The sequence below is a fragment of the Garra rufa genome, chromosome 4 (genome assembly GCF_049309525.1).
Source record: "Garra rufa chromosome 4, GarRuf1.0, whole genome shotgun sequence".
NCBI lineage: Eukaryota > Metazoa > Chordata > Actinopteri > Cypriniformes > Cyprinidae > Garra > Garra rufa.
The window spans coordinates 26,810,317-26,834,425 of record NC_133364.1 but is presented as its reverse complement, the minus strand read 5'-3'; the positions used below and the strand labels follow the sequence as shown (position 1 = coordinate 26,834,425).

The window sequence follows — 24,109 nt, the reverse complement described above, 5'->3', positions numbered from 1 at the left end:
ACAGACGGGGGAAGACAGCGGGAGAAACCAAATGACAAGCAGTGCAAAACAAAGGCAAACGACAAGAAACATAAGGATACTCATGACACTACACCCCCCTCCCGGTAGGCGCGTCCCGCGCCGTGACGGAAACACCAGGGAGGGAGTGCGGGCGCCCTGGAGGCCGCTACGGGACAGGACCCTCCTGGGTTGGGGAGGCCTCCAGGGCGGGACAGGAAACCATGGCGGATCAGGGGGCCATGGCCGGATCAGGAGTTCGTATGGCCATGGTGGGTCAGGAGGCCCTGGCCGGATCAGGAGTTCGTATGGCCATGGTGGGTCAGGAGGCCATGGCCGGGTCAGGAGTTCGTATGGCCATGGTGGGTCAGGAGGCCCTGGCCGGATCAGGAGTTCGTATGGCCATGGTGGGTCAGGAGGCCATGGCCGGGTCAGGAGTTCGTATGGCCATGGTGGGTCAGGAGGCCATGGCCGGGTCAGGAGTTCGTATGGCCATGGTGGGTCAGGAGGCCATGGCCGGGTCAGGAGTTCGTATGGCCATGGTGGGTCAGGAAGCCATGGCCGGGTTAGGAGTTCATATGGCCATGACTGGGCAGCCCCCGTGGCCTTGGCCTTAGTCCTTGGCCAGGCAACGTGGACTAGGGGTATGTAGCCCCCCCAAAAAAATTTTCTTGGGGAGATTTATCAGTTTATAGGGGGGATACTCTGGACGGCTGGACGGAACCAGCTGAGACACTGGACGGCAGGAAGAGACCAGCTGAGACACTGGACGGCTGGACGGGACCAGCGAAGGCTCTGGACGGCTGGACGGGACCAGCGAAGGCTCTGGACGGCTGGACGGGACCAGCGAAGGCTCTGGACGGCACTCTGGAGGAGCGGGCTCTGGACGGCACTCTGGAGGAGCGGGCTCTGGACGGCGCTCTCGAGGAGCGGGCTCTGGATGGCGCTCTCGAGGAGCGGGCTCTGGACGGCGCTCTCGAGGAGCGGGCTCTGGACGGCGCTCTCGAGGAGCGGGCTCTGGACGGCGCTCTCGAGGAGCGGGCTCTGGACGGCTGGACGACCCCAGCGGGGATTCAGGAAGGCTGGGCGTCTCCAGCGAAGACACAGAATGAGTTAGCTCTGGGCGAGCGGTCACTGGCGGGCGCTCTGGCGGCGCAGTCACTGGAGGGCGCTCTGGCGGCGCAGCCACTGGAGGGCGCTCTGGCGGCGCAGTCACTGGAGGGCGCTCTGGCGGCGCAGTCACTGGAGGGCGCTCTGGCGGCGCAGTCACTGGAGGGCGCTCTGGCGGCGCAGTCACTGGAGGGCTGGGCGAAATCAGCGGAAGTTCAGGAGGACTGGACAGGATCAGCGGAGGATCAGGATGGCTGGGCGGAACCAGCAGGGATTCTGGACGACTGGATGAGACTGGCGGAGATTCAGGACGGCTGGGCGGAACCAGCGGAAACTCAGGACGGCTGGGCGGAACTGGCGAGAACTCAGGACGCCTGGGCGGAACCAGCGGGAACTCAGGACGCCTGGGCGGAACCAGCGGGAACTCAGGAGGGTAGGAAATTACTTCTCCAAACCAGTCTATTAAATCCGCTTCCACATTGTCCATAATGTCGACCATCTTGGCCGAGATATCGGGAGCGCTGGCCATCCTGACGGCGGTGTCCGGGGTAGCGGTCACCTCGACCGGAAGATCAGGATCTGTGGCCAGCGGTGTTAGGCTGAGGAAGCCTATGGAGCTCTGGATGGTTGCCGGATGTTGAGGGCGAGGCAGGCGGTCTGAACGGTTGGACCGGTATGTAGAGGCACTTGGCGTTGGGTGAGCCGGTGCACGGTACTGTGTTTCTGAGGGGGTTGGACTTCGGATCGGATCGTTATTTTCTATTAGCTCCACCTCGAAAAAGGAGCCATTTAAACAGAGAGTAATATTCACTAACTCGACAAACGAAAGATCATGGACAGAGAGATCACAACGAATTGTATCCTCATCCAACCCCAACAGAAACACAATGCCAATGGAGGCGTCGGGCCAGCTCACCCGATGATAAAGCTCAAGAAAATCCTCCACATACCGTTCCAACTCCCGACCGCTCTGCCTCAAGCTCCACAGGCGTTCCTCAGCGCTGCAGTTTAGGTCGGTCATACTGTAATAGCCTGGTGCTGGTTAGACGAGACGAGAGTCAAACTTAAATGATAGATACTTTTAATCTTGATATTCAAGGAAAAAGACAGGGGGTTTCCACACACTTACTACATTCGATGACCGACAAAGACAAAACTCAAAGACAGACTTATAAAGGCAAACTAATCAAGAAAACACAGGTGATACAGATAATGAGCAAACGAGGACTAATAACAGGACTAAACCAAATCATCACAAACAGACGGGGGAAGACAGCGGGAGAAACCAAATGACAAGCAGTGCAAAACAAAGGCAAACGACAAGAAACATAAGGATACTCATGACAACTACAGGGTTCACAATCCATCAGATGTGTCAACTCTGTCGACTCAATGTGTATAGGATGCACCTGTTTTCTCTTTAATTAAAAAGCATCAGTCAGATTACTTGAAAGTGCACATACAGCGCCATACTGGGTTTTTCTTAATCATGGGAATTTCAAACCACAATGGGTGTTTTTTTTAGCTGCTTTTCTCAAAGATAAACGACTAAACCGATTTAATTATGTTGTGGTATTTGGCAAAAAATCAATGTTAGTTTAGTACCCCTGTCTCCACCATTGTGTGCTGTCAGCTTTAATAAAAATATTTGTTGATCCAGCATACTTTAAATATTGAAATGTCAACCTCAACCAAAATTATTGTTTGTATAAAAACTCAACATTTTATCAATGTCATTTTGTTAAATGGGTTGCAGGTCCTGTTTTTTTATGTAGGGCTTGTCTAAACAGGCTAGTAAGAGACAGTTATAGTACAGTAACTGTGTTTAGCATATGCAAGGCTGCTTGCACAACTGTCTGCATGTATGCACTCTTAAATAAAATGAGTCATCTCCTTTTTAATTCATTGCAATGGATAATATTACAGTGCAAACAACTGTGTGCATTAAAACTGATTTCTTTGTTTTCAGTTTCTAGACCACCAGTAGCTGGCACAGAGGGCAATAGATGCTATTTACAGTGTAACAGACACTAACTGTTACATGGTTTATTTCATTATATTTCATTTTAGTGATATGTTCTTCCCGGACACCAGAAGCACCCCTCAATTTTGAATTAAAGAGAAAGCAGAGTAAGAAATAGTTCAGTTTGAGTTACCTCATGGTATCTATCTGCTGTTCTTAAAATGATCCTGGCTTGAGAAACATATTTCATAGCCCCACAAGATTCCATTTTGAGTCCTCTGTTTATATATTATGCTCTGTTTATACATTATATATCAAATATTATGCTGTTATGCTGACGATACACATTTTTTCCTTCCTGTCAAGTCTAGCAATAGAAACGCCATCATAAATCTTATCTCCTGTCCGGAGGAAGTTCAAATGTGGTTATCAGAAAACTTCCTAAAGCTAAATGAAGACAAAACTGAGGGCATTGCATTTGGATCTTCACTGGGTGTCGCTAATATTCGAAATTAACTAGGTTCCCTGTCTTTAACACTGCACAACAGAGTCAAGTACCTATAGGTGTTGTCTTTGATTCTGACTTCATTATTTTGTCAATAAAGTCAAATTTCAAGAATAACGTCATAATATTTTGAAAATAAAGTCGAAATTACAAGAATAAAGTCAAAATACTATGAGATTAAAGTTGTAATACTTTGAGAATAAGGTCAAAATTATGAGAACAGTCTCGTAATATTTCAAGAATAAAGTCAAAATTATGAGAATGAAGTCTAAATATTAGGAGAATAAAGTCGAAATACTATGAGAATAAACAGAGCAATTCCAATAGGGTCTTCGCACCGCAGTACTCGGGCCCTAATAAAGTCGAAATACTACGAGAATAAAGTCAAAATATTTTGAAAATAAAGTAGAAATTAGGAGAATAAAGTTGAAATGTCTTGAGAATAAAGTCAAAATTACGAGAATTAATTCGTAGCAATTACAAGAATAAAGTAATAATATTTTGAGAGCAAAATTAGCTATATAGACCAAAACCACTTTTTGTACCAGGCTGTAAACATATTTTTTACTGCTGCAAGGTTGAGCATTTTAACATGGGGAGTCTATGGGATTGAATTGCAGTTTAAGTCACTTCCGTGTTGGTTTCAGTAGCGAGAGCGGGAGGTTGTCGCTTGATTTCGACTTCATTCTCGTAATTCGGACTTTTATTCTCAAAATATTTCGACTTTATTCTCATAATTTTTTATATTTGTTATTTTTTAACGTGGTACTAAAATGATGTCATAGCATCTTATCAGGTTTTTTTTTAAAATATTATTTAATAATGTTTTTGTACACCACTTTGGTACTTTGGTACAACGCTTGTTGTTTTTAAATGTGCTTTATAAATAAACTTAAACTTGAACTTTGTGGTGAATCGTATTGTGTAAATATGTTGGGAAAAGATTTTGAACACAATGTCCAGCAAGGATATCCTGTAGCAGGCCCAGTTTAAAATAACCAGTACGGTTACAGATTTGTGCCCAAATAGGGACAATTTGCCAAACGCAAATTAAGAGCTTCTAGTCCTCCACTGACAGTCAGGGTCCTTCCACATTCAAGTTCCAGAAACGTTGTTAAAATAGTCCATGTGACATCAATAGTTTAACCGTAATTTTATGAAGCTACAAGAATACTTTTTTGTGAAAATAACAACTCGTTAGAAGTGAGCTCTGCGCATGAACTGTGTTCTGATTGACATGGTCCCTGTGTAGTGTTCATTGCTCCCTACACCCTGAGCACGGGAAATCCGTTGAAGTTTACTACACTTCAGAACATTCATTCACAAATTTGTTCTACGCCACTGCATGCAGCATTTTCACACACAGACGAAACTTACTGGAAGAGGACTGGAATTAAGAACCACTGTATTAATCGTTTTTTAGTCTAAAATCATCCCATAATTCTGTGCTTACTTGATCTAATATCTGATGTTTTTAGAAATGTTGTAGATTTAAGTAGCAAATTAGAAACGCTAAAATTCATGAATATTTTGCCTAATCCTTGCCACCTCATATAAGATTTTTATACAACATAAATCACTTTTTCACACAAAATCTGTTGCTCCATCCTATGCAGTCATAAATTATGGGCATAGTGATAAGCACATCTATTTTAAAGGTATGCCTTTAACCCAGTTACACTCTACTCTGTGGTGTGATGAAACATGCTTCTCTGTTTGGACAAGTCTTGCCTGACATTGTGCCAACACATAGTTTAGTAGAAAAGGAATGATGGTATTGGCTTGTTTATCAGGGGTTGGGCTAGCCACCTTAATACGAGTGAAGGGAAACATTAATGTTTTAGCATACTAAGACATTTTGGATGCTATGCTTCCATTTGTGGGAATGCTCTTTTCTGTTCCAATATGTCTGTGATTGTGAAATATTAGTCAAGACTTAATTAAGGTGCTGTAACATAATTTATCAAACTTAAGTAACTTCATGTCACATATGGTTGGTTTGCAAATTTTACTTGTTTTTTGACATCTATGTTTGATGTCAATTTGTCTGCAAAGCAAGGTCCACAAAGATCCACTCCATTGTTGGAGTTTAATGTGGAAGAACCTAATTGGCCCACACAGTGCCCTTATCTCAATCAAACACTTTAGAATGAACTCAAACGGAGATTGCGACACCTCAAAAATGTTCTACCAGATGAATTCCCAAAATACTCCAAAATCCCGTGGAAAGCTTTCCCAGAATAGTGTAAAACATTATACACTGTATGGACTATTGACCATTACACATGACAACACATTCTAAATACACAGACATAAATATGGACTTTGCAGCTATATCCTTGCACATCAGTGCTTTTGCAGAGTGAGCTATTATTTTTCCACCTTTTATGGACATTCAGCAAATCCCATAGTGAGTGTGAATCTCGGCTCATATGGAGTCTTGTGTTCTGACACACACAAACCCTTGTCTAAATTATGCTTAATTTTTATCCCCACCATTTCTGCTATCAGTGGACATGATTTTTTGCCACTATTTTTGATCAAAAAATGTAGCTGTGGTGAATAGGTAGGATAGGTAGATTTCCAGGAGCAGGGTTGGTTACTCCAGGTTAGAGTTTTTTTTAGACTGCGATGTCTGGAACATTATGCCCGGTCCATCTGCAGTTCTGCTTTTTCATTTAAGCTCAGAGACTTTTCCATTAGAGGATCAACAATGGATTGCAAGTAGACATTTTAAATGCAGAGCTGTGGAATTGCCCACCACAGACTGCACTTGCATACAATCAGGCCAGCCGTCTCCAGACAGATTTTTTTTATTTCATTTTAGTTTTATTTACTTACTTACTTTATTGACATGTTCTTCACTGTGGGTACCATATAAGCTGTGAAAGTTGAAGGTGCTCTGTCCTAATCTTATTTGTAGACAGTATGAGCTGACAGGATGTCTAGTTACCAAAGAACAAGACGTTTTGAATGTTGACAGCATGGTCAAACATGACCTTAACTAACCCAAGTCTCAGTCCATTATAACCCATAAATGACTCTAAACTTCTAATACAACCTGTGCTAAAAAAATGCACCTACTACCAAAATGATACCTTCAAATGAAAACCACCCAAGAACAACAGAGCATTACAAAAGAGATCTTGCACAAAAAGGAACACTGCTGCCACTAAGCAAAGGAGAATTATGCCTGTAACTCCACCTACTGTTGCTGAATGTTAATTGAAAGAAAGAAACTTTCAAAATACAATAATGAGTACAGAGTGGAGAAATAATAAATATTGCTTTGGGTATCAAACTATCTGCAATCCCTGATCAATACGATTACCAAATGTATATGAATACCAAAAGTATTCACAGTGCTTCACTTTTTCCACATTTTGTTGTGTTACAGCCTTATTCCAAAATTTATTAAATTCATTATTTAGGGGTAAGGAATACTCTATAATGACAATGTGAAAGAAGTTTGTTTGAAATCTTTGCAAATTTATTAAAAATAAAAAACGAAAAAATCACATAAGTATTCACAGCCTTTGCCAGGACACTCAAAATTGAGCTCAGGTGCATCATGTTTCCACGGATCATCCTTGAGATGTTTCTACAACTTGATTGGAGTCCACCTGTCTTAAATTCAGCTGATTGGACATGATTTGGAAAGTTACACACTTGTCTATATTAGGTCCCATAAGCCATGAAGTCCAGGGAATTTTCCGTAGACCTTCGAGATCTGGGGAGGGGTAGCCTACAGAAAAATTTCTGCAGCATTGAATGACCTAACGAGCACAGTGGCCTTCATTATTCGTAATTTGAAGAGTTTTGGAACCACCAGGACTCTTCCTAGAGTGGGCCTCCCCTGAGCGATCAAGGGAGAATGGCCTTAGTCAGGGTGACCAAGACCAATCTGAAAGAGCTCCAGCGATTCTCTGTGGAGAGAGGAGAACCTTCTAGAAGAACAACCATCTCTGCAGCACTCCACTAATTAGGCATGTATGGTAGAGTGACCAGATGGAAACCACTCCTCAGTAAAAGGCACATGACAGCCCGTCTAGAGTTTGCCAAAAGGTACCTGAAGGACACTCAGACCATGAGAAACAAAGATGCCAAGCGTCATGTCTGGAGGAAACCAGACACCACTCATCACCTGGCCAGTACCATCCCTACAGTAAAGCATGGTGGTTGCAGGAACTGGGAGACTAGTCGGGATAGAGGAAAAGATGAATGCATAAATGTACAGTGCTCTGGGCCTCAGAATGGGGTGACGGTTCATTTTTCAACAGAACAACCCTAAGCACACAGCTAAGATATCAAAGGAGTGGCTATGGGACTTGAACCTGATTGAAGATCTTTGGAGAGCTCTGAAAATGGCTGTGGACCGACGCTTACCATTGAACCTGATGGAGCTTGAGAAGTACTGCAAAGACGAATAGGAGAAACTGCCCCAAAAATAGGTGAGCCAAGCTTGTAGCATCATATTCAAAAAGACTTGAGGCTGTAGTTCGTGCCAAAGGTGCTTCAACAGAGTAAGGAGCAAAGGCTGTAAATATTTATATACAAAAATTAGCTAATTTCTTTCACATTGACATTATAGGGTATTGTTTGTAGAATTTGGAGTATAGTAATGAATTTAATCCATTTTTAATTAAGGCTGTATAACAAAAAGTAGAAAAATGAAGCGCTGTGCATACTTTCCGGATGCACAAATGATTTCCATTGAATGCAGCCACATAGTGTAGTTACCAGCATCAACCAGAAGGGGGTAATGTTAACCAGCTAAACCTTGAGAAAAACAAGTTGCTTGTGTTTTGTCATTGATCAATATACACAAAGACCATAGATTAAAAACAATATAAAACTTTATTAATTTTATGATAACATTAAGGTTGGAGAAAGAGAGAGAAATGAGGTACATTAGATGGACGTTGATCAAATATGTGCATTTAGGGTGGTATATTTAATGGAGGGACAAGTCTTTAACGCTACTGTACATTCACACTGTCAGCCCAAATCTGATTATTTCTGTATCATTTTGGAATCTGATCTAAATGGCTGTCCACACTGTGTATCTCAGCTGTTCAGAGCAGATGTTCTGTGATGCTCTTTTGTTTAACGGAGTATCTGGAGTGGTTTCTATGTCAAGGTAAGTGCAACAGAGGTAATACAGATGTCTGGCCACATGACAACTTGTTGCAGAAACGTAGGAAGCTGGAGTGCACCGCTTTATTCAGTGTTACTGTCTCTGTGTAGATCATCAGTATATCATACTTTTCTGCTCAAAAGAACATAACGTTATAGCATTGTTTCTGCAAAAACATTATGCTTGTTATCTACAAACAGAGTTCCAGAAATCTGATTTGAATATGCCACATATAAATGCAGCTTAAAACAGATTTGCAAAAATCGTATTACATGTGATTTTTTTTATGTTCACACTTGGATTCCAATTAGATATGCCAAAATTGGAAATGGACTGACAGTCTGAACAACGGCTATTTGGAGTCTGTTCGTGGGAGGAGTTTATCATGTATCTGCACCACTGGCCATGCCTATTTGTGGTTGATTGTCACTTTCAGAGTTTTCTGTGGACCTGTCAGCTGCTGAATTTTGTGGTACAGGTGTGTAGAAAGTAACTAGATTTCTAGATTTGTTCCTGTTTGTTCTTCGAGTTCTTGACCTGTGGGTTGAAGGGTGAAAACAATTAATAAAGAAGCTGCAAAAAGCCTACAATTTGAAGCTTCAAACCATAATAGATTTTATGAAACAAACCTCCACCATAAAATGAATACTGCCGCCACCAGACAAATGAGAAGTATGCCTGCAACTCCACCTACTGTTGCTATAAAGAAGAATACAATAATGAGCACAGATCGGAGAAATAATAAATATAAATTTTTTGTTTTTTCCAAGAAATGAACAGCATAAATGTGGCACTCACATTTATAATCACTAGAACGGGCTTCCACTGTACCGTTTCCTAAATGAAAGAGATTTGATGGGTTAGTTTGTTCAAAAATGAAAATTTTGTCATCAGTTATTCACACTCTTGATGTTCCAAACCCAAATTACTTCATGAGCGCAACATTAGTAAATTGCATTGCGTGATTCATTTTAATACTCTCCTCCCAATAATTTTGTGTCTGAAAGGGAAACTGCTACATATGTATATTCAATGAAGTCAGGCATAAAAAATCTGTCTACGCTTTTTCAGCGCTAATTCTTCACTGTGCATCTTTAGTAAATCCTGACAGTACTATTTAAATGCCAAAAGATGGTTTGCCCTGACACAAGCTGTTAATAAATCTGGCCCATGATGTCAAATATACTACCAGAGAAAAGTGATAGTAAAAAACTAAACAACTCAAATAATGTTTAGATAAAAAAAAAAAAAAATCCCAGGATGCACCTCATGAAGTTGGTTGAGCTTTATTTTAGGCTACTTAAAGAGTAGTTCACTTTCATAACAAAGATTTACAGATAATGTACTCACCCCCTTGTCATCCAAGATGTTCATGTCTTTCATTCTTCAGTTGTAAGGAAATTATGTTTTTTGAGGAAAACATTTCAGGATTTCTCTCCATATAATGGACTTGTATGGTGCCCCCAAGTTTGAACTTCCAAAATGCAGTTTAAATGGCTCTAAACGATCACAGCCGAGAAAAGAAGGGTCTTATCTAGCAAAATGATTGGTTATTTTCTAAAATTTTTTTACAATTTATATATCTTTTAATCTCAAATGCTCGTCTTGTCTAGCTCTGTGTGTACTCTATGTAGAGATTAAAATATATATTTATGGTAAATTCTTTTAGAAAATAACCGATTGTTTTGCTAGATAAGACCCTCAGCTGGGATCATTTAGAGCCCTTTGAGGCTGCATTTACACTGCATTTTGGAAGTTCAAACTTGGGGGCACCATAGAAATCCATTATACGAAGATAAATCCTGAAAAAAAAAAAATTCTTTACGACTGAAGAAAGAAAGACATGCACATCTTGGATGACAAGGGGGTGAGTACATTATCTGTAAATCTTTGTTCTGAAACTGAACTACTCCTTTAGTATAGCTAGGCCCAACTACACTCTTAAAAATAAAGGTGCTTTAAAAGGTTCTTCAAGCGATGACATCGAAGAACCATTTTTGGTTTCACAAAGAACAATTCAGTCAAAGGTTCTTCAAAGAGCCATCTCTTTCTTACCTTTTTTATAATCTGAAGAACCTTTTTTTGCCACAAAGAACCTTTTGTGAAACTGAAAGGTTCTTCAGATGTTTAAGTTTCTTTATGGAACCATTTAGACAAAAAAGGTTCTTCTATGGCATCGTGAAGAACGTTTATTTTACAAGTGTAGGCTCAAATATTATAAGAGTTTTGATTTGTTTAACAGGTCATAGGCACTACATAAATCCTAATTTTATGTAATTGATTTTATGATTGAATATTGTTTCTATGGATAACTACATAAGCACAGAAATTACCTTTAGAAACAGTTGAGGTCCTCATAGATACATTCGCTCCTAATAAAAAAAATGCGAGAATGAGAATTATGATGAGAAGGAGTATATTTTGACATAATTCAGTAGTTGGATGTCGCAGAAGTTCAGCATTCATAATAATATTTAAAGTAAATCTGTCAGAAATGTATTAATACTAGTGAAATCTTTAGTTCATGGATTGCAAGCCAACATGTTGTGTTAAATGGTTTAACTGACACTGCCATTGACTTTGTTGTGTTAGTCTTGTTAACATGTTAACAATGAAGACAAAGGAGTTTATAAAGGTTTAGAAACAAAAAAGACTTCAGAAAGAAATGGTCATGAAATATGTATGTCTTGAAAAAATGCTTTACTAACATTATAAGTGGATCTTAAATAACTGAACTATAAAATGATAGCCTAAATTTTAAGAAATGTGACCCCCAGTAAATTTAGCAACAATGACCATCATAAAAATAGTCCATTTGGCTCTTAGTAAGTCTTCAAAAAATTTTTTTACAAAGTTTTTCATCAGTTGTTGCTTGACTGCCGTGGTCAACATACAGGTCCTTCTCAAAAAAATAGCATATTGTGATAAAGTTCATTATTTTCTGTAATGTACTGATAAACATTAGACTTTCATATATTTTAGATTCATTACACACAACTGAAGCCTTTTATTGTTTTAATATTGATGATTTTGGCATACAGCTCATGAAACCCCAAAATTCCTATCTCAAAAAATTAGCATATCATGAAAAGGTTCTCTAAACGAGCTATTAACCTAATCATCTGAATCAACTAATTAACTCTTAACACCTGCAAAAGATTCCTGAGGCTTTTAAAAACTCCCGACCTGGTTCATTACTCAAAACTGCAATCATGGGTAAGACTGCCGACCTGACTGCTGTCCAGAAGGCCATCATTGACACCCTCAAGCAAGAGGGTAAGACACAGAAAGAAAATTCTGAACGAATAGGCTGTTCCCGGAGTGCTGTATCAAGGCACCTCAGTGGGAAGTCTGTGGGAAGGAAAAAGTGTGGCAGAGAACGCAGCAAAACGAGAAGAGTTGACCGGACCCTGAGGAAGATTGTGGAGAAGGACCGATTCCAGACCTTGGGGGACCTGCGGAAGCAGTGGACTGAGTCTGGAGTAGAAACATCCAGAGCCACCGTGTACAGGCGCCAGGTCAAGCCACTTTTGAACCAGAAACGGCGGCAGAAGTGCCTGACCTGGGCTACAGAGAAGCTGCACTGGACTGTTGCTCAGTGGTCCAAAGTACTTTTTTCGGATGAAAGCAAATTTTGCATGTCATTCGGAAATCAAGGTGCCAGAGTCTGGAGGAAGACTGGGGAGAGGGAAATGCCAAAATGCCTGAAGTCCAGTGTCAAGTACCCACAGTCAGTGATGGTCTGGGGTGCCATGTCAGCTGCTGGTGTTGGTCCACTGTGTTTTCTCAAGGGCAGGGTCAATGCAGCTAGCTATTTGGAGCACTTCATGCTCCAAATAGCTAGATTTTGGAGCACTTCATGCTTCCATCTGCTGAAAAGCTTTATGGAGATGAAGATTTCATTTTTCAGCATGACCTGGCACCTGCTCACAGTGCCAAAACCACTGGTAAATGGTTTACTGACCATGGTATTACTGTGCTCAATTGACCTGCCAACTCTCCTGACCTGAACCCCATAGAGAATCTGTGGGATATTGTGAAGAGAAAGTTGAGAGACGCAAGACCCAACACTCTGGATGAGCTTAAGGCCGCTATCGAAGCATCCTGGGCCTCCATAACACCTCAGCAGTGCCACAGGCTGATTGCCTCCATGCCACGCCGCATTGAAGCAGTCATTTCTGCAAAAGGATTCCCGACCAAGTATTGAGTGCATAACTGAACATAATTATTTGAAGGTTGACTTTTTTTGTATTAAAAACACTTTTCTTTTATTGGTCGGATGAAATATGCTAATTTTTTGAGATAAGAATTTTGGGTTTTCATGAGCTGTATGCCAAAATCATCAATATCAAAACAATAAAAGGCTTGAACTACTTCAGTTGTGTGTAATGAATCTAAAATATATGAAAGTCTAATGTTTATCAGTACATAACAGAAAATAATGAACTTTATCACAATATGCTAATTTTTTGAGAAGGACCTGTAGACTTCCGTTGTATAAAAAAAGCAGCTTGGACATTCTGTTGTTAATGTCTAATTTTGCATTCCCACAAAAGTCTAATTTATAAAAGTGAGCAAATAAAGTGGAACGTGCAGAACCAGGATGTGCAGTGAATTCAACCATACAACACATCGTGTATTCTTGCAAAGTGCATCAACAGTTAGCTTTTCATGTGGTTAGTTATATACATTGCGGGTTTGTGATATGGAGGTGAGAAGATATCACCAACACTTTTTGTACAAAACAGGAAGATCTTGTCAAAGTCTGGTTTGCATCCTGTCTCATCTCAAATTCAAGTTTAATAAGGTCTCTATATAACAAACACTCTTTGGGGGAATGTAAGATTGTCAAGTCCTCCACACACAAATCCCCACAATCGTCACCAAATTAGATGAAAATCATTTTGATTCATATTTGGGATTTAACTACATAGAAAATTAGCATGCATCATAAAAGAAAATAATCATAAAAGGTCCTACTTGAACACTTTTAGTTCATTGTAAAGAATATTGAATAGCAGATTCTTTAAGAATGACCAGTGGCCACTAAAAGTGTGTTTTGACAACTTAGTTCTCAATTTACCAAAGGAATTATTGCCAGTTTGCACCAGGCAAATGACACAAACATATTTAAACATGTGAATGTGAATGTGGTTCAATCTATATTGAGGTTTAGGTATTGAATATTCATATAAATACTGAGTATGTATTTAAATACTGACAACAGTGTCACAGTGACAACAATTTCTGGATGTATTGTGGATGTATTGTGCAAAAAGAGGTTTTACTGTTTGGTGTATTCCTCAGAAGTGTTTTATTAATGTAGAAGATTAATGTAGTAATTCTGACATCATTTGTTCTTCCAAACCTCTATGAATTTTTCAAACTTGTTGCAACAAGTCTTGATGTAGAAAGTTTGAATGTGTACATAAATAAATTAAGAGCTTGACAGGTCTTGGTCATTATGTACTGTATGAAAAAGAGAAGTGTGAACATTAACTAAACTAAATGTCTTATTTTGGCTTCTGTTGAATAAAGAATGTCATATTGGTTTGGGATGACAAGGGTGAGTAAATAATAACATTGCAGAGTTGCTGCATTTCCATTACAGATTTGCACATATTTTATTCATGCCGATACAAAAACTACTGTGGAATGATTGAGTTTTCATTAAACCGTGTGAGACTAAAACTTATTGTTTCCTCTCACAACATGCCATGGCGTCCGGTGTTGGTAGGTTTATGTATATAGGTTTATGTATGTCGTTGTGCACCACAGAAATCCCTTGCTAATTTTGTACGTTTGCCCACTGACAAAGAAATGATCAGTCTATAATTTTAATGGTAGGTTTATTTGAACAGTGAGAGACCGAATAACAAAAAAAAAAAAAAAAAAAAAAAAATCCAGAAAAATGCATTTCAAAAAAAGTTATACATTTATTTGCATTTTAATGAGTGAAATAATGACATGACAAGTATATGACCCTTCGCAAAACATGACTTCGTACTTGGTGGCAAAACCCTTGATGGCAATCACAGAGGTCAGACGTTTCTAGTAGTTTGCCACCAGGTTTGCACACATCTCAAGAGGGATTTTTCCCCCAAAACCAAAAAACTGTTATTCATCTATTGCATAAAATCAGCAAGAACAACTAGTATAACATAAATGTATAAGTAAGCACAAGAATAGACAGTTTCGATTTAAAACTTGTTCACAGCATGAGCAATGTAGCCATCTGTTGATTTCTGGAACGCATCGGCCAATTAGAGGTGTTCAAGTTAGAATCCTCTCACTGCTCAAAAGTTATGAGCTTTATGAGATTACATACGAACTGAGATCTCAGCTTTAAGGGACCTTTGTTTGCTTGCATTCTGCCATAGATGCATACAATAGCTTGCTTTTCTGTTAAGAATAACCGTGGTTTGTGAATGTTGATGTTTAGTCTAAATAACATTTTATCGGAAGCATTTATGCTGGGGTCCTGTGGAATTTACGAGATGTTACAGAACTGTTTCATTTAAATTCAATCAATGTACTAAAAAAATCTGTATAGGCTACTTATATGCAGGCTTTTGTGGGCGGGAGCAGGACAAAACATGAATGTGGGAGCGGGACAGAATCTTGCGGGAGTGAAAATCCTGAAAAATCCGTCCGACGCAGGTCTCTACCTTCAGCTCCCTCCACAGTTTTTATATGGGATTAGGGTCTGGAGACTGGCTGCGCCACTCCAGGACCTTAATGTGCTTCTTCTTGAGTCACTCCTTTGTTGCCTTGGCCGTGTGTTTTGGGTCATTCTCATGCTGGACTACCCATCCATGACCCATTTTCAATGGTTCTCACCCAAGATTTAACGTTACATGGCCCCATCCATCGTCCCTTTGATGCAGTGCAGTTGTCCTGTCCCCTTAGCAGAAAAACACCCCCAAAGCATAATGTTTCCACCTCCGTGTTTGACAGTGAGGATGGTGTTCTTGGGTTCACAGGCAGCATTCCTCCTCCTCCAAACACGGTGAGTTGAGTTGATGCCAATTAGGTTGATTTGTGGTCTCATCTGACCACAAAACTTTCACCCAGTTCTCCTCTGAATCATTCAGATGTTCATTGCCAAACTTCAGACAGGCCTGTACATGTGCTTTCTTAAGCAGATGGATCTTGCGGGCACTGCAGGATTTCAGTCCTTGTGGTTCCAGCTGCCTTGAGATCATTGACAAGATTCTCCTTTGTAGTTCTGGGCTAATTCCTCACCAGTATCATGATTGTTGAAACTCCACAAGGTAAAATCTTGCATGGAGCCCCAGACCGAGGGAGATTGACAGTTATTTTGTGTTTCTTCCATTTGCGAATAATCGCACCAACTGTTGTCATCTTCTCACCAAGCTGCTTGGTGATGGTCTTTCAGCCTTGTGTAGGTCTACAATCTTGTTCCTGACATCCTTGGACAGCTCTTTGATCTTGTGCATGGTGGAGAGTTTGGAATCTGATTGATTGCTTCTGTAGACAGGTGTCTTTTATACAGGTAACAAACTGAGATTAGGAGCACTCCCTAATCTCAGTTTGTGACCTGTATAAAAGGCACCTGGGAGCCAGACATCTTGCTGATTGATAGGGGATCAAATACTTATTTTACTCATTAAAATGCAAATCAATATATAACTTTTTTGAAATGCATTTTCTGGATTTTTTTTGTTGTTGTTTTCTCACTGTTAAAATAAATTATAGAATGATAATTTCTTTGTCAGTGGGCAAACATACAGAATCAGGATGAAATAATTTTCCCCTCACTGTAAGGGGTTATCCAAGCATAGATGGCAAGGAAAGACCCTTATACTTGAGAGCAGCCACGTATGAGGTGTTTCTTGGAGATTATAGAACATTAAAGAATGATCATGTGAGTTTTTCGTGTGCAAGGTGACCTGTGAATGTGAAAAAAACAGCCTTCATTGCAGTTTTGCGATATATTCTTTTTTCGAATTGCCTAAAAAACACATCATATGAGCGCAAAAACTTGTTTTCGATATCCTGAAGTTTTTGCAAAATTGGTGTTTTCAATTTGCGCATTTTGAAGGGCAATGGAAATGCAGCTAGTGTTAATATTTGCGTTAACTGTTAACCTTAGCCCCATGCACCTTAACCCATCATAGTGAATGGCTTCACCTGTTGTTGGAGTGAAAGAGCTTGACAGGGTATGTGATGATGTTGTTGTTGTTGTTGTTGTTGTTGTTGTTGTCATATATTCTGTGCTTATGAAGTTGCTGGATGTTGAAGAAGTAATCTCATTGGTTGTAATAGACTCCGCCTCTTTTGTTGTGCTCATCAAAGTTGACTGGCTGGTAGTTCTTCTTGTTTTGGTTCTGACAACTTCATTTGTTGTTGTCAAAGCTATATGCCCTGTTGCTGGAGTGTGTCATGCACTTAACGTTAATGTAGGCCTACCCAAACAACATCAACACATACAGTACAAGCATAATATGACTTGTATACCTGTGGTTGGCTTGATTGTGCCATGAACTGTGGTATTCATTCTTGTTGTTCTTTCTGTGGTGGATGATGTGAAATGTTGATGAGGTGTTTGGGTCTCCGCTGAAGTAAATACACAACATAGGACACTTAAGTCATCAGCTGTTGTTTTGGTGATAGAATTTAGAGGGATGTGTCTCATTTTTGTTGTTGTTGTTAAAGTACCTTCCATATCCAAAAACAACTTTAACTATTCGTAGGTCAATTTCCCTAAAACTTGTAAACACACTGATGCTGTCAAAACATTACTTTGAGTATTCCAGCAGAGTAACACTGGGACTATATTTTGGTGAGACCAGTGTTAATACAATTGGTATTGAGGTGCATTAACACATCACACGTTTCACTTCTACAACAAAAGCAGAAAGAAAAGGGAGGGATTAAAAAAGAAGCTACTTACATTTTGGTACAACTGGCCTTTTGGGATCAGCTGCAATGTAAGAACAATAGTATGGTGTTTACAAAGGGTCATTTTTAGTCTGGGAAACATGTAAGCTGGTTGCAGAAACCAGTCTACAGATTTTGGAAGTGTACAGAAAACATGTCAACTAATAAAGAAGTTCATACTTAATGAGCAAAAATTCTGTTATTAATTACTCACCCACATGTCTTTCCAAACCTGTAAGACCTTCATCCATTTCATGAAATTAAATTAAGATATTTTTGTAGAAATCTGAGAGCTTTACGACCTTGCAAAGATTGCAAAACACAATGTGAAATCAGTGGTTCTGTGGGAAATCAGTGGTTCAACATTATTGTTATGAAGCTACAAGAATACTTTTTGTGAGCAAAGAAAATAAGACAATTTAGAGAGGATGACTTGCAATTTTTTGCCCAGCCTTACTTATTTGAACCAGAATATACAAACGAGCAGCTGGCTGCTGCTTCGCGGTACTTTCGTGAACGTGTGTCAAAGACACAAAAGAGAAGAAATTGTTGAAGAAAGTTGTTATTTTTGTAGCTTCATAACATTATGGTTGAACTACTGATGTCACATGGACTATTTTATCAATGTCCTTACTTCCTTTATGGGCCTTGAACGTGGTAGTTGTGTTTTTGTCTATGCAGGGTCAGAAAGCTCTTGGATTTCATCATAAATATCTCAATTTGTGTTCCGAAGATGAACGAAGGTCTTATGGGTTTGGAACAACATGAGGGTAAGCAATTAATGTCAGAATTTTCATTTTTGGGTTACTATTCTTTTAAATATTGGCCACAATTTGGCTAAAGCAAAAACATGTCATGACCAGGGCCCCTTAAGTATCTCTGCAACAAATAAGTCTCTTACGTATGCACTGGAGGCGAAGATCAGAATGCCAGGATATTTTGCCATTTTTTTCAATGCATCGGATCAGGCTGGATGTTCCTGCTCTCCTTACGTACCCATCTGCACACTCAAAGCGAATACTAGCACCAATTCGATCTGTGAAGTCTGGCACAGGTTTTGTGTTGTATGGCACATCCAGTTTTCCACAGACACCTGAGACAAAGTAAGACTAATGTCACTAAAATATCACATACACTTAAAAATAAAGGTGCTTCACGATGCCATTGAAGAACCTTTTTTTTATCTATATGGTTCCATAAAGAATCTTTAACATCTGAAGAACCTTTCTGTTCCACAAAAGATTCTTTAGATTATAAAAATTAAGCAAGGGATAGTTCTTTAAAGAACCTTTGATTGGATGGTTCTTTGTGGAACCAAAAATGGTTCTTCTATGGCAGCACGGTGAAGAACCTTTTAAAGTACCTTTATTTTTAAGAGTGTACGCAAACACAGAAACTCGTGGATACCATCAAATTCATCAACACATTTATACAAATCTAGATGCACAATTGACGTCTTGACAGAAAACTTGGATCTAAGTTTTGTTTGACTTTGTTTTACTAAGAAAGTTGGATTGGATTGGATTTCATATTTTGAAATGCAATACAGTTGTCTGGAATCAGGTAAGTAGATAAATATATAAATTAGGGATGCACCGAATCCAGGATTCAGATTTGGCCGAATCCTGGGCTTTTTGACGGGGTTCGGTTTCGGCCTAACCTTAGATTTATTTTCCACCGAAACCGAACCCTAGACTTGCACTACGACGTCACACGGCCATTGATTACGTGAAGGTGTTTAGGCTACATAGGACCCGTTCGAATGTAGTAGGCTGTAAGAATCTGAAAATGGAAAGCAAAAAAAGTTTTGTTTGGCAGTACTTTCAACCAAAAGAAGGCGATTCAAGTCGAGCTTTATGTTCAATTTGCAATGGCAATTTGTCTCGTGGTTGCAAGGACCCTAAGCAGTACACAACATATCGCCGATGTTAAAACATTTGCGTCTAAGGGGCTGTTCACATGTCGCGCCTAAAAACGCGTGGAAAACGCTAGGCGCTAAGAATACCGAACAATGACATGACTCGATCAGAGGCACGCACTCATGCAGCAAACATGTCGGCAGTAGGGAAGCATTTAAAACTGCCTAAAGGTGCGTTCACACCGGACACGAATGAAGCGGCAAGCGCGAGTGATTTACATGTTAAGTCAATGCAAAGACGCGAATAGCCATCCTGCGGCGCGAAACGCGCGAGTTCAAAAATCTGAACTTTGGCGAAAATCCGCGCCGCGTTAACCAATCAGGAGTTTGCTCTAGTAGTGACGGAGGCAGAAATCCGAAACAACAATGGCGGACAAAATCACCGTTGCTGTCTGTGGTTCCTCGGAGCTGTACGATACATCTTTGGACTTTTGTAGAAACAGGAATAAAAGGGATCTTGCTAGGAATAAAGTGAGTGAAGAGGTCGGACAATCTGGTTAGTTTTAAAAAACGCTCTTTACTCAATTTGACCTACATATACATATATTGAGACTACAAGCAAGCTAAAGCTGGCAAATTGAGCTCATTCACTTATTTTACAACTACTTTCCCACTGACGAGTGGCAGAAGCCCCTCCCTTGACGCGAATTCGCGTCTGTTGTGAAGAAAATGTCACGCGCGAATGACGCAAGTAAACTCAAATGTTCAAGCGTTCAACTACGCGCGAATAGCGCGTTTTTTCCGCGCAAGTCGCGTCCGGTGTGAACGCACCATAAGAAAGACGCACAAATCATTAGATGCACCAACAACACGAGACTGTTTAGTATCGCATCGCATGTCTTCCATGAGAAGAGAAAGGGTGGTTATTGCTGGTTACTGTATGATGATTCAAATCTCGAAATGGCCTTAAACTATTAGCAAATAAACTACAGAACGTTTTGTTGTCTAATACACGCACAAACTGTATTTATTCTGACAGCGCTGCACAAGCTTGTTACCCAGGGTTCAAAGTCCAAAGCATGAGGGAAACCAGCATGATGAGAATCATTCATAAATCTGCTGCTGTCAGCAAAAAGTAGTACTGAGGACTTCTTGCGGGTTTCCGCCAAAATAAAAGTCAACATTCATAAGTGTTGGCATTGTAATTTTACCGTTGTTCTATAAAATAAAATAAAGTAACACAAAAAATAATGATAACAATCATTACAACAGCTCTATTAAATATTAATTAATTAAGGCTGCATTTATTTGTACGTTAGAAACACAAGCCTGATTCAAGAAGGGGGTCTTAAAAATGGCCAAAGAATATTATTTTACTAACTTGTGCTTGTGCACTAAATTGTGCTTTGTTGGTAGGCTATAATGTCTACTAGAATGTTACAAATGTTTAATCAATATTTTTAAATTGTTGCTTTGTAATTGATTGTTTTCTTTGAAAAGCAAGACAAAACAAAAAAGCAAATATTGACTATTTAATTTATGCAATGGTGAAAAAATTGGCAAAATGCATGGGAGGAAAAACACGAAAAACCGTGTTCAGTAATCGGCCTCCGGCCCAGTGTGTAACTTTGTTCGGCTCGGCTTCAGCCAAGAATTTTCATTTCGGTGTATACCTACGTTTTAGTCTAAGGATAACAGTTTGTGTACCCATTTTACCACAGATTCTTTGGTCACCCTGTCACAATGTAATGCCAGACTAGATATCAATGCCACAGCCATTAGGTAAATGTTACTACACTCTCATTTCACATGCATTGTAAGGGACTTTTTTAGGGCAGTGAGTTTTTCAGAAAGCTGACTCACACTAGAAAAAAACATACACATGAGAAAATGCTCTGGGGTTTACGAGACGTGGCATATTTATAGTTATTAAATTAAAAATGGAAACTTTTCTTGAGGATGGTCTAAAAAGCTTTTTAAAACCATATGAAACCAACACGAATGCAACAAACTTAACACACTGGTTGTTTAAAGCAAGCAAACCAAGCGTGAAAATAGTAAAAGGGTCTGGGATAAAATAATATAAGGAATCATTGTGGTACTAACATCCTTGACTACATTTGTTTTGTAAAAATCCTCAGTAAATTGTTGGACAAGACAGTACACATAGCTGTTAAAAATGAGAGGTTAAAGTTACAGTTTGGAGGGGTTTGGCATTCCCCCTCTAACGGAATGAGGAAACAGTGGAACACACTATTTACAATCATTAATCTGACATCTAAAGCACCTAAAATAGTACTTCTCTCACCTGTGCTAATGTTCAGTGACTGGGTAAGCTCACTGAATTTTTGTGCAGTAAAGATGTGCTTTGCAATCTGTAAGGGTCATTATCAACAACTGAAAGAAATTCTTGGTTTAACAAGAATTTATGTTACACTTTAGGTTCTTAGTCAATAAAAATCACATTTTTATATCATTTTTGATGACACGACTTCCTAGCAGATCAAAAATGCCACATCCTCCTTTTGGTGCATTTCTTAGAATGCTGCCTCTAAGTAAAAAAAAGCTGTTCTGAAGAGTCTCAAAAGAACTCTTGAACATATTCTTAGGCTATCTATTAAATTATGACTCAGTTTTGTTGGTAAACATGGAAATGTTAAAGATTTGGGCTGGACTGAAACCATGCACAAACCCTGTCTACTTTCATTATGTACATACGCTGATCTAAGCCATCATCATTTCCCTATTAATCAAGATAATTAACCACAATGAATCACAATTGATACATCAAAATTAGAGGGGAAGGATTGTTGTGAACAACACCCTATTTATTGTTTATCACACAAAGACACTGCATGGTTTCAGAAAACGAGTTACATTTGTAGCGCTTTTATGTTAAACATAATAGCATATGGGTTTCAAACTATGAAGGAGAGTAAACAATAGCAGAAATTTCATTTTTGTGGGAACTATTTTCTTAATAACTAGAATAAATACTGTAATGTAACAATTTAAACTTTCAATTTCTTAAGTATTTATCAATACACTGCTGTTCAAAAGTTTGGGATCAGTAAAATGTATAATGTTTTTTTTAAAGAAGTGTCTTATGCTTATAAAGGCTGCGTTTATTTGATTAAAAATACTGAATAAATATAATATTGTGAAATATTATTACAATGTAAAATATTTTTTTTTCTATTTTAATATACATTAAAAATCTAATTTATTTTTGTTATCAAAGCTGAATTATTAGCATTATTTCTCCAGTATCCATTGTCAAATGATCCTTCAGAAATTATTATAATATGCTAACATTCTTTCATGAACAAAAAGTTTAAAAGAACAGCATTTACTTAAAATTGAAATCTAGCAATATACACATAAGTTTGGGGTAGGTAATTAATACTTTTATTCAGCAAGGATGTGTTAAATTAAAAAAAAAGTGGGAGCAAAGACTTAGATTGTTAGAAAAGATTTATACATTGAATAAATGCTGTTCCTTTTAACTTTTTATGCATGAAATAATCTCATCAAGTATCACGTTCCATTATATTGTAATAACTTTTCACAATATTACAGTTTCTTTCTGTATTATTGATCAAATAAATGCAGCCTTGATGAGCATAAGAAACTTCTAAAAATAAATAAATAATAAATAACAAGTCTAACTAATCCCAAACTTTTGAATGGCAGTGTGCCGTGAGCAAAGACTTACATTGTTAGATTTATATATTGAATAAATGCTGATCTTTTTAACTTTTTATTTATCAAAGAATCTCAGGAAGTATCACAGGTTCCAAAAAAAACATTTTGGCAGAACAACTGTTTCCAGCTCTGAATAAATCAGCACATTTCTGAAAGATCATGTGACATTTAAGACACTAATGGCTGACTGAAAATGCAGCTTTGCATCACATGAATAAATTGGATTTTTAAAGTATATTGAAACAGAAGGCATTATTTTATATCGTAATAACATTTTACAATATTACAGTTTCTTTCTGTATTATTGATCAAATAAATGCAGCCTTGATACACATAAGAAACATCTTTAAAATAAATACATAAATAAATAAATAAATTACAAGTTTAACTAATCACAAACTTTTGAATGGCAGTGTGCCATGAGCAAAGACTTACATTGTTAGAAAATATTTATATTTTAAATATAGGCTGTTCTTTTTAACTTTTTATTCATCAAAGAATCTTATCAAGTATCACAGGTTCCAAAAAACATCTTGGCAGAACAATTGTTTCCAGCACTGAATAAATCAGCACATTTCTGAAAGATCATGTGACATTTAAGACTGGACTAATGGCTGATTGGAAATTCAGCTTTGTATCACAGGAATAAATTATATTTTAAAGTATATTAAAATAGAAGGCATTATTTTATATTGTAATAACATTTAGCAATATTACAGTTCTGTAATAAACAAATGCACCCTTGATAAGCATAAGAAACATCTTTAAAAAAATAATTTAAAAAATTACAAGTCTAACTAATCACAAACTTTTGAACGGCAGTGTGTGTGTGTAATACTAATATATATATATATATATATATATATATATATATATACTATATATATATATATAATATATATATATATATATATATATATATATATATAT

The 24,109-nt window shown here is 38.6% G+C and overlaps 1 protein-coding gene across 2 annotated transcripts in view; it reads right to left on the bottom strand.

Moving 5' to 3' along the window:
* Positions 1–8,413: 8,413 nt before the first annotated feature.
* Positions 8,414–24,109, bottom strand: part of il15ra (interleukin 15 receptor subunit alpha) — a 16,881-nt gene continuing 1,185 nt past the window's right edge. The window contains exons 2-9 of one of the 2 annotated variants that reach the window (XM_073838249.1): positions 18,518–18,709; positions 17,630–17,659; positions 17,194–17,292; positions 16,867–17,106; positions 11,046–11,084; positions 9,511–9,549; positions 9,342–9,411; positions 8,414–9,249 (exon numbers count right to left, since the gene is read on the bottom strand). In XM_073838249.1, the coding sequence (XP_073694350.1) occupies positions 9,096–9,249; positions 9,342–9,411; positions 9,511–9,549; positions 11,046–11,084; positions 16,867–17,106; positions 17,194–17,292; positions 17,630–17,659; positions 18,518–18,709 (863 nt within the window). In that variant the 3' untranslated portion in view covers positions 8,414–9,095. The remainder of the gene's footprint in view (positions 9,250–9,341; positions 9,412–9,510; positions 9,550–11,045; positions 11,085–16,866; positions 17,107–17,193; positions 17,293–17,629; positions 17,660–18,517; positions 18,710–24,109) is intronic. The other variant, XM_073838250.1, reaches the window with a different exon arrangement.